Source organism: Myotis brandtii, unplaced genomic scaffold (assembly GCF_000412655.1).
Source record: "Myotis brandtii unplaced genomic scaffold, ASM41265v1 scaffold200, whole genome shotgun sequence".
Classification (NCBI taxonomy): domain Eukaryota; kingdom Metazoa; phylum Chordata; class Mammalia; order Chiroptera; family Vespertilionidae; genus Myotis; species Myotis brandtii.
Window position 1 is genome coordinate 2,254,036 of NW_005357453.1, and position 11,251 is coordinate 2,265,286.

Here is an 11,251-nt window from a genome sequence, read left to right on the forward strand (position 1 = left end):
GGGACCAGCTCCCGGTGTGGGCACAGGGGGCCCAGGCCCCGAGCATGCACAGAGGTCTCCAGCTTCCCCCTGCACCCCCCACTTTGGGAATTTCTCCCTCTACTTTACCTCTATATGTCGTGCTGACGGACATTCTCATAGCTTGTTCTTTCTCATAGATTCTCATAAAATCTGCAGATTTTAAAAATTCTTGGCATCATCTCCATCAGGATTGTCAAACCTTTTTCAAGCAGCATGATCGTTTTTTTTCAAGTGAACTTTTACGCGGAGTTCCAATATTTAAAACAGATGAAAGCACAGCTGCTCTGACCGAAGCAGGAGCAAGCAGTCTTGCCCACGAGGGCGCCCACGTGGCCTCGTCCCACCCCTTTTACTGTCAGAAGGGCCCTTGGTCTGTGTCATGCTCTGTGCGACCTCTTGCTGGGTTACTGAGAGGATCCGGTATCAACCTCGCCATGTCGCTGCGGCCGTGATGTTGCTCTCACGGGCTTTGAATGTGTGTCTCTGCTCCTTCCCGCTCTTTTTGTTGGTGGTTGGTTTTCTCCTTCTCCTTCTAAACTGGCCTCTGTTGCTCTTCGCGTCACTTTTTATAGAAATGCTTCAGGATGGCCGGCATAGCAGTATCTGCTCTTGTATCTGCTCTTCCATTGCAGGTACTAAAAAATAAGTGCTATGGGGAGGGAACCCCAGTTTCTTCTCTCCCCCTCCCGCGCCCCCACTTCTTCTTTAAATTTTAGGAGTGGCTGGTCAGCTAAGGAAGGTTAGGTTTTTTTCCCCAGGGAATTTTCATTAGAAACTATAGAAAAAACAATATATAAAAATTTAGAGGGACACTTAGAAAAGATTCCTCACTCTTGTTTGACAAGATCTACTTCCAAGAGGCTTGGAAGTAGAAACTTGTCAAACTGCCTACTGCACACTTGGCCTCTGCAGTGTAGCGATCGCCTGGGCTTCCCTAGGAGAAGGGGCAGTCTTCACAGGACACGGGGATGGGGCGGGAAACCATCCCAGCCTCCGCGGCTTCATGTGCTGATAACTAAAGAAGCGATCAGCCGCGAAGCCAGGTCCTGGGCTCCTGTTGTTGGCAAGAACCGTGTTCCAGCTGTGGCTGTCCTCACAGAGGCCTCTCCTACATTTTTTAAAGATGCATAGAGGTTGCAGGCTCAGTCCCTGGTAGGAGTGTGTGCAGGAGGCAACCGATCAATGTTTCTCTCTCACATCGATGTTTTTCTCTCTCTCTCCCTCTCCCTTCATTGCTCTCTAAAAATCAATGAAAACATACTTTTTTAAATGCATAGAAATTTTAAACCAAAAGCAGAAGGCCCAGGATCTTTCACTTCAAGGCAGAGAGAACCGGAATCATGACAGGCTAACAGAACCGTGTCTTACGGCTGCTACATGATTTCCTCGGGACAGAGTCCTGTCACGTCGGAGCTTCTGCGGATGATCTTGGTCTCCATGCTGTCAGGTGCTAACTGTTGCCGGGATTTCGATAGTAGTAACTAGACATTCAGGTGGCTTTGGAAGTTGAGCTCCTTACCATTACTAATAAGATGATTCCCATTTGAACCAGTAATGATGCCATTTAAGTAGAACTGTAAACGACATAGAAGAGTGGCGGTGTTTCGTAGACGGGTACTCTGTGCTACCCTGGATCTCTTGAGGTGCTGTTATCCTAGCTCTGTGTTCTCTCACCGCACGTGTGTGTGCGCGCGCGCGCGCGAATGCACACGCGCGCCTAATCTGTATTTTCTGACCTTATTTTCCATCTTCCTTTGTGTCCCCTTGGCTTTCTTCATCTCCTTCCTTAATTATTGATTCAAGTGTCATTATTAAGCTTTGTTTTGTTGATTGACACTCTTGTTTATTACGACCTACTACCATAGTTGAGCCCTCTCTTTTTAATGGATTTCAGAAAGAGGGGGAGAGAGGGGGAGAGAGAGAAACATCGATCTGAGGCCCTTCCTCTTTTCGCCCAGACTTCCTTCAGTCTCTGAGATACCTTTTTGTCCCTACTCACCGTTCTACCTTCTACATAGAGCTTTTCATATTCCTAGTTGACTGCCTCCTCGGACTATACATTTTTCCCCTTTGCTTTATGATCTCAGTGTTTTCTGCTTTACCCTCCCCTTCCTCCACATTGTGATGCTATTATAAAGCATGCTAGCTAATACATAAACCGTGTATATTTCATTTGGATCGTTCTATTTTCCTTTCTTTCTGAACAGAGGAACTGGTGACATTGGCTTTTCTGTGTATTATTTCAGATAAGGACACAAGAACTCAAAATGTGAAATCAGCTTCGAGGCCAAAGACTTCTTCGGGCGTAGAACTGCATGGCGATGTTCCTAACACCGTTCACAGGAACGCTTCCCAGAGTTCCACATCCAGAGGAACCAGCAGCCAAGATGGCACGCTGGATAGCAGACACGGAAATCCTTCTCGAAAAAAACAGCGCACGTGTGACGAGTGTGGCAAAACCTTCAGTCAGAGCTCAGCCCTCATACTCCACCAGAGGATCCACAGCGGAGAGAAGCCTTTCGCATGTGACGTGTGTGCAAAGGCTTTTAGCCGGAGTGCGGTCCTCATTCAGCATCGGAGAATCCACACCGGGGAAAGGCCCTACAAGTGCCACGAGTGTGGGAAAGCCTTCAGTCAGAGCTCGAATCTCTTCAGGCACAGGAAAAGCCACACGTGCGTGGGTCCTGGGAGGGAGTCAAAGCGTCTACTCAAAACTTTCTCAACAGAGGAAGACACACGGCACCAGTAGCTCCCTAGTGTATATCACTGGTCTTAATGAGCAGGGTCTTCTCTAAGGTCATAAAGGAGAGGATACAGACCATCTTATGTCAGCCTTGTTTGCTTTTTGGCTACTGTATTGATAAGCAGAAAAGCAGACGAGACTGAATTGAACTTCTGATTTCCATCCGGAGAGTAGCTCTTGAAAGACATTCTCAGACACGTTCTATTTCTGCTCTTTGCACCAACAATGACATAGTACAGTGGCCCCTCGAACACTGGTTTGAACAGCACAAGTGTTAACTTTATGTATATTTTTCTCAGTGAGTATACAGTTGGCCCTCTGTGTTCCTCGGCTTCAACCAACCACAGATTGAGTCTGCAGATGCAGGGGGCCAACTGTGTGCATTGTTCTATGCCATTTCATACAAGGGAATTGAGCACCCACTGATTTGGGTATCTACTGGGGGTGGGGGTGGGGGTGGGTAGGTGAGCCTGGAACCAATCCTCCGCAGATACTGAGGGACGACTGTGTATTTCTTTTTAGACAAATGCATGTCCCCTGTTGAGAAAGAATGTGAGTTACTCCGTATAAAAACAGATAATCTTTTCCATTTCATACCTTAAGTATGAGAGTTCTCAGACCAAAGATGAAAGCACTTTTTAAACATTTCTCATTTTGCTTTCTGTTACTAGATTTTTAAATATGAGGATAGGATTGAGGAGGCCCAAGAGAATATGTACCTCAAGATCTAGGCTGAAACGCCCAGGGTCATTGTCAGGAGGCTGGTGAGTAAAGGGACTTAATCTCTTACGAAAACTCACAAGAGCTTAGACATTACTGATGAGACTAACAAATTTCCTGTGTAGGAAAAAGAATAATCTCCTTTACAATGTAATTTGGAGATAACTCAGTGAAGGCAGTAAGATGACTACACGTCTTCAGGGAGTGGCTTCGGCCTAAGGAATGTTCTGGTAATGAGGTGGGTTGTCTATGCTTATGTAAGGTTGATGACCCTCTTAATGTGAAGGGAAGGAAAAGGGAGATGAAGAAAAGACTCCAGATGAGACTGACTGGTGTGACCCGGGTGTTGGCGAGTGCGGTGTGTGATGGAGAGGGTACCATGGCTTTGCTGGAAAAGGAAGCCCTTCCCAGCTGAGGCCTGTCCCTCCGGGCTCCTCCTGGCCCCCTTTAGCTGTGACCGTGTTTCAGGCACCACAAGGCAGCCTTGTCAGGGTCTTATACGTTCTTAACAAGATGATTTTCAAATGTTTGCAAAATGGGACCCCGGATTTTGACGCTCTTGTACGAATGAAACCACGGAAGTCAATTGAGCACCCGCCAAAGTTTTACCCACGTTCAGTCAGAGTCCCTGTACAAATGTAAAATGACCGATGTGTGTGTTATTAACGTGTCCTGACAGGATGCAGCAGGCCCTCCCCTTTCTCAGGGAGTCTGGGTAAGACTGTTCTGAGAATGTATGTATCGCTGTGTTTCCCTGGCGTCACAGTGACCTTACACGGGGAACTTCTCTGCTGCGGGGGGCTCCTCAGGAAGTGTCAGCGCGTCATCAGAAGATCCACCTGTGTCCAGTGCTTAGAGTCGCCCCAGACACAGAGGTGGGGTCACTGAGCTCTGCTTACTCCATTCATAAGATTAGTAGAGGGAGAAGTAAATGTAAGCTTTAATTCCGGAATCTGCTGATGGCGATTATATTTTATAGTTCTGGGGAATATATTGAGTTCTGTATATTTTCCGTTATTGAAAATGTAGGGATTCTTTGTTTGGTGCCGGTCGCTAGTTAAGAGAGGAATAAGCCATCTATTAAAGTAGCAAATGCCTCAGAGGGTGTGTCCTGTGAGTCACTGCTTAGTGATGGGAAGAGTTTCTTGGGCGCCATGTGAATAAAGTGACCGTCTGCATCACGTATCCCGGGGAAGTGTCTGCACGTGGTGCTGCCGTAAACCTGACAGAGTTGCATCCTTTCATGGTGGACGACCTGCACTTCTCCACCCGAAAGCGATTCCGATCATCTTATCAAAGTCCATGGTGGTCTCCAAAGGGTGTTGCTGAGTCCTGGGAGTTATTTTGCACGCACAGAGGTCTCCTAATGAGAAGATGCTGGCTTATCTTAGTGGAGAATTACTGTGACTGGGGCTAAGTTTGATAAAAATTGGCATGCTAATAGTACCCCATTAGATCGACTCGTTCTCACAGACAGTAAATACTCCGAAGGGAAAATTTTTTAGATGGATTTCACCTTATCTGGGCCTTCAGTGTTATATCTATAACCCAATGTTCCTTCTTTACCTCACTCCCCTTCTTTCTGAAAGCAAGTCCATCACTCCTGAAGGCTTCCTGCAGTGGGAATGTTTGGTTTTTGCAACCAGGAGTCTGGAGGACAGGTTGCTGCTGGCTCTCTCTCCACCAGCAGCTGGACAGTGCCGGTCTGGCTGGGGAATCTGTCCTTCTGTTGACTTCCCCTCACACTTACTTTCTAGAATGCGAGGAAGCGGTCCCAGCTCCAGGAACGACGTCCGGGGTCATGACAGGAAGGAAGTGGGAAAGAGGCAGGGACATGGCTGTCTCCTTTACTAGGAAAAGCGAAGGCTTTCCAAGAAACCCCTGCAAAGGCTGCTGACGCTTCCTGGTTGCATGTCTGGTAACGGGATTGGGGACCACGTGGCTCAGTCAACAGTGTTTGCCGTCCTCCTCCTCGCCTCCTTCTTCATCGTGGGCAGATGACTATGATTGTGCCTCTGGTGTTACAGAGAGAAAGATCACAGCTCTTAGAGCCTCTTACCACCAAATTTGCCAACTTGTCTACGTCCCTCATCATTTCTTCTCCCTCCTCTCAGGAGGAAAGCAGGGTCGCTCCTCTCTGGCCCAGGCTCCCGGCAATATGTGGCAGCCGCCCAGCAGTGGCAGGGGGCCCGGGGAAGGCTCCTTCTACTCAGGGGAGGGCACCTTTGCTCTGACTTGGAGCGTTGGTCCCAGGAGCATGGTGCCAGTCCCCCTGCCTTCATTCTGTGTCCTCTGCCTGGACCAGGATGCAGACGCAGTTGAGAGGAGTGAACGGCAGGGCAGGGACACAGAAACCCCAGCTTTCTAGCTGAATGGCTGGTAATGGAGGCCTCAGGGAGCCAGAAAGTGATGGGTTTATTGCCTAGAGGAGGGAGACCAAGTGTGGTCCCCAAAAGCAATGTATGAACTCCTCTGCTCACCCCTACACTGCACGTGCATGGAGCAGACAGCAGGCATTGAGAAGGGAGCTACAGACTGACCACTGGGCGGCATACACAAAGGGCAGCTCCCAGCTGCACTGCAAGTGTTTGAAAACGGAACTGACATTGGAGCCACAGCCCACACAGTGCAGATCAGAACTTGTGGCCTGACCCTTGCCAGGGCTACTGCCTGCTAAACCAAACTAATCAATCTTCTCCTAATGGTTTAGATGATACCCAGAATCATACCATGACTCAAAATGTACAGGATACAGTGCAGAATTACTAGGCCTGGGAAGAACCCGGAATATTGCATTTTGCAAGGAAAAAATCAAATGATGCCAATACCTAGATAATAAAGATACTGGAATTATCAGAAAAAGACTTTAAATAAGGTATTATAAATAACCATGCCTAGGAAGTAAGAGTGAATTAATGGAAAAATAGAAAAATTCAGGAAAGAAACAATATAAATAAGAATCAAATGAAAATTTTAGAGCTGAGAAATACAACCAAAATAAAGTATTCACTGTATGAGCTCAATGGAAGGATCCAGGTGACAGGGCAAATAACTGTAATCAATAGAAATTATCATATTTAAACAGCACAGAGAATAAAATATTGAAAAAAAAGAGCAGACAGTACAAGAAAACTCTTAATGAGCATCGGCACAAAAACCCTCAACAAAATGTTATCCAATTGAATGCAGCCGGGTATAAACAGAATGAAACACCTGCACCAAGTGGGGTTCCACCACCTATTACTCAAAAGCAAAGTCATCCGCCAGGTTAGTAGTTTCCAAAGGAAAAACCACATGTTCCTATCAACTGATGCATAAAAGTGTTGGACAAAATTCAAAAGCTAACGCCAAGTGCAAGTGCTGGTGAGCATCTGGAACACTCGGACATTGCTGATGGGGTTGGAAAATGGCACACCTACCCTGGAAAGTGGCAGGTTCCCATAAAAATGAGCACATACTGACCATAGAAATTACTCAGCTCCAGCTGCTATAGCAACATGCCATATACCACATGGCTTAAATAACAGGAATTTATTTTTTATGGTTCTGGAGGCTAAGAAGTCCAAAATCAGCTGATTCAGTTCCCAGGTGAGGACTTCTCACTGTGTCCTCATGTAGTGAGGAGAGGGAGAAGCAAGCATCTTCTTCCTGTATCTTATAAGGACACTAATCCCATCATAAGGGCCCCACCCTCTTGATCTTATCCTATATAATAAAGAGGCAATATGCAAATTAACCCTCATGCCCTCACAAAGATGGCTGCCTACGACCAGGCTGGCGGCGGGGGGGTGGGGGGCAGTTAGGAGCGACCAGGCTGGCAGGGAGGGGGCAGTTGGGGGCGACCAGGCCAGCAGGGGTGGCAGAGTTGGGGCGATCAGGCCAGCACGTAGAGGTGGTGAGGGGCAATCAGGCCGGCGTGGCGGGGGGGGAGGGGCAGTTAGGGGCGACCAGGCAGGCAGGCAGGCAGGCAGGTAAGCGATTAGGAGCCAGCAGTCCAGGATTGTGAGAGGGTGCAGGCTGGGCTGAGGCAACCCCCCTCCTGTGCACGAATTTCGTGCAGCAGACCTCTAGTCTAAATATAATTACTTTACAAAGTGGTCATCTTCAAATACCATCACATAGGGGTTAGGGTTTCAATATGTGAGTTTTGGGGTAGGGGGGCAAGCAAAACATACAGTTCATAACACTGTATGACCCAGAAATCCCACTTCCCCTGACCATGGAACCCACAACCCAGGTATTTGCCCTGACCAGGAATTGAACCCGAGAACTTCCTGTGCACATGAGGACATTCCAACCAATTGAGCCACACCAGCCAGGGCTAGGTACAATTTTTGAAAGACAGACTACTTCCCCTTACACCTCAGTGAACAGAACTGAATAATATGGCCATTCCTAGTTGCCAGGGAGGCAACGTGAGTACCTGGCCAAGGGAAATAGAATGGTCATGGATGGTGTAGCTCAATACCATTTCTTTTATAATTTTTTTTATTGATTTCAGAGGGGAAGGGAGAGGGAGAGAGAAATAGAAACATCAATGATAAGAGAATCATTGATCGGCTGCCTCCTGCACGCCCCCTACTGGGGATCCAGCCCGCAAACTGGGCATGTGCCCTTGACCAGAATCAAACCTGGAACCCCTCAGCCTGCAGGCCGACACTATCCATTGAGCCAAACCAGCTAGGGCCCCAATACAATTTCTTGCATATGGCTGAGCCCAGTGTCGCCCACCACTCCCAAATGCAAAAGATCAGAGTTGTATTAGAAGTAAGGGGATGCCCTGACCAGTTTGGCTCGGTGGATAGAGCATCCGCCTGCGGACTGAAGGGTCCCAGGTTCGATTCTGGTCAAGGGCATGTACCGTGGTTGCGGGCATATCCCCAGTGAGGGGTGTGCAGGAGGCAGCTGATCGATGTTTCTCTCTCATCGATGTTTCTAACTCTCTATCCCTCTCCCTTCCTCTCTGTAAAAAATCAAAATATATTTTTTAAAAAAAGAAGTAAGGGGAGTGCTTCATCTAGGACACTAACAATGCCTGCCACAGTTAGGCTTTTAGTCACTTGCAAACAGAGGACTCCTGGTGCAGTGCACTCCTCAGCTACAGGGGATCTTAACCAGTGGACTTAAAGGGCCCCCAGGGAGGAACTTCTGAGCTGAGCAGTGGGAATGAGGGCTCCAAAGCAATTGTTAGAGACAAGCCTGGAAAAGGCTTGACATCTGATAACACCAGATCCGAAGGCCTGTGCTTCTCTTCCCAAGTGAAAACTTCTCTTTCTCCATCTCCTGGTGCCTCCCTGCCCCTCAGCACGCCCCCTGTAGGCCCCCTGATGGTGCTCTACGCTGCTCCTCTGTGGCAGTCTCCGCTGCCTTGTAAATGCTTGTCTCCTTGTCTAAGTCCTTAAGGAGAGACTAATGCTAAGAAGAAATCATGACCTCATTTTCGTCATCGTCAGTTCTCTGGAAGGTATTAATTAGTATCTGCTTTTCACTTGGTTGGTTGTGGGTTTTTTGTTGTTGCCATTAATGAATGAATGAGATAGTTTAAGGCAAAGTTGAAAAATGTGGCTGGTAAAGGAAGGAGTGCTTTTTAGATTTAGACAGATTATTATTTAAACAGACAGTGAAAGCAAGATTGGCCCAAAGTCCCAACTCCTCGCGAGCTTTTGTCACACACACACCAAAAGGCCAACACCAAAACAGAAGGAGCCAGATGGCTGCACCGAGCCGTGGACCGCCTCCGGGCTGAGGGCCAAGGCCTCACCCAAGATATTTTTTCCATTGATTTCTAGAGAGAGTGGAAGGAAGGGAGGGAGGAAGATGGGAGGGAAAGACAAGGTGGGGGGGGGGGAGATAGAGAGAGAGAAAGAAACATAGATGAGAGAGACCCATCTCTAGGTTGCCTTCCTCCTGCACCCCCACTGGGGCTTGGAACCTGCAACCGAGGTACGAGGTATGAGGTACACCTTGACTAGGAATCGAACCTGAGACCCTTCAGTCCATGGGCCAACGCTCTAGTCATTGAGCAAACTGGCTTTTATATGGTCTGCAACTGTCCTGTGGGGGCGGGGGGGGGAGGGGAGCAGAAAGCCTTAGTCACAATCCAGGAAATAATGAGAAACGGTCCCATGACAACCTCCCTGGGAGACTGGGAACGGAGTGGCAGCAGCTCCGCACGCGCTCGTGTCCCGGAGGCTCACGGGTGCTCTGCCAAGGCTCAGGTCAGCTGCGGCTCAGGCCTTGCTATGGGGCCCAGGTAGGTGAGTCCCAGGTTGTCCAGCGCTGGCACGAAGCTATTCCCTGCACGCAGGCCGCTCAGGGAACACGCTGCTCTGTCCTGACTTGTTCTCTAAGAGCCACAAGGACACGGTTCGGGAAACAGCCCACACAGTGGGGCTCAGAGGATGGCGTTTCAAAGAGGTGTCGGTGCCTGCCCGCCAAAGAGTAAATTAGAGAAGAAAACCTCATGGGGTTTCCATTTACTCTCTTGGAATTAGGAATTATAGAACAGGTCCCAGCAGAGTTTTGTAACATTTTTGCAACATTTTTAACTTTCTTAAGTATTTCTGTTTGATATTTTGTTTTCTTTTTTTAAAAACATATATATCCTTTTTATTGATTTCAGAGAGGAAGGGAGAGGGAGAGAGAGATAGAAACATCAATGATGAGAGAGAATCACTGATAGGCTGCCTTCTGCACGCTCCACACTGGGGATCGAGTCTGAAACCTGGGCATGTGCCCTGATCAGGAATTGAACCGTGACTTTCTGGTTCATAGGTCGATGCTCAACCACTGAGCAATGCCGACGGGGCTGATCTTTGTTTTCCAACATTAATTACATGCAAAAACTCTTATAGTAAAATAAAACGAAACAGAAATGCCTGGGCTAGCCTTTAGGGTCACAGAAGAGGGAAAGGTGGCAAGAGCAGCCAAGCAGATTGGTGGGAGGAGCCAAGCAGGAGACCGAAAAGGCTGGATTTCTGAAGCCTCCCCAAGGGAGGAGGAAAGAGGAGCATCAGCCTTAGCGGGGCTGCTGGGGAGATGAAGTCTGGGCCACAGCATAAGTAGTGCCATACCCTCAGTTGCTCCATAACTTGCTCTCTCATTCCGAACCCATCACAGGCTGAGGGCGCGTTGCAGAGGGCACTTGCCTGGATGAGGACGTGCACAGTAACTAGTGACCACAGCTAGTCGCCGTCACCAGAGTCTAAGCCGGCAGATCCTGCAACGCTTCTCCAAGGCTGGGCCTGCGCGTCTCACACCGACTTTAAACAACAGGGCTCTGTGGTGTAGTTTCCGATGCCTGACATGTGACCTAGCAAGGGTGGCGCTGTGGCCAGCACAATTCACCCATTTACTCAACAAATGTGTATGGAGTTCTCTGTAAGCCCAGCAGGCAGCATCCTATGACGAGGTGGGGATCCTGTGGGGGAACAAGACAGTTTCCTGCCCTTCCGGGGCAGACAAAACAAAACAGCCCTAGCTGGTTTGGCTCAGTGGATAGAGCGTTGGCCTGCGGACTGAAGGGTCCTGGGTTCGATTCCAGTCTAGGGCACATTCCTGGGTTGTGAGCTTGATCCCCAGAAGGGGGCGAGCAAGAGGCAGCCGATCAATGATTCTCTCTCATCATTGATGTTTCTATCTCTCTATCCCTCTCCCTTCCTCTCTGAAATCAATAAAAATATGTTTTTAAAAAACAACAAAACAAAACAAAACAAACAAAAAAGCAGGGCTACGGGTAAGTGAGATCAGGTCTAACAGTGCCAGGAA

At 48.4% G+C, this 11,251-nt stretch overlaps 1 protein-coding gene across 1 annotated transcript in view; it reads left to right on the plus strand.

Annotated features, from left to right (window-relative positions):
- ZNF396 (zinc finger protein 396) overlaps positions 1 to 4,583 on the plus strand; it is a 6,112-nt gene extending 1,529 nt beyond the window's left edge. The window contains exon 4 of the mRNA XM_014538885.1: positions 2,268 to 4,583. Within this exon, the coding sequence (XP_014394371.1) occupies positions 2,268 to 2,770 (503 nt within the window). The 3' untranslated portion in view covers positions 2,771 to 4,583. The remainder of the gene's footprint in view (positions 1 to 2,267) is intronic.
- Positions 4,584 to 11,251: the final 6,668 nt, after the last annotated feature.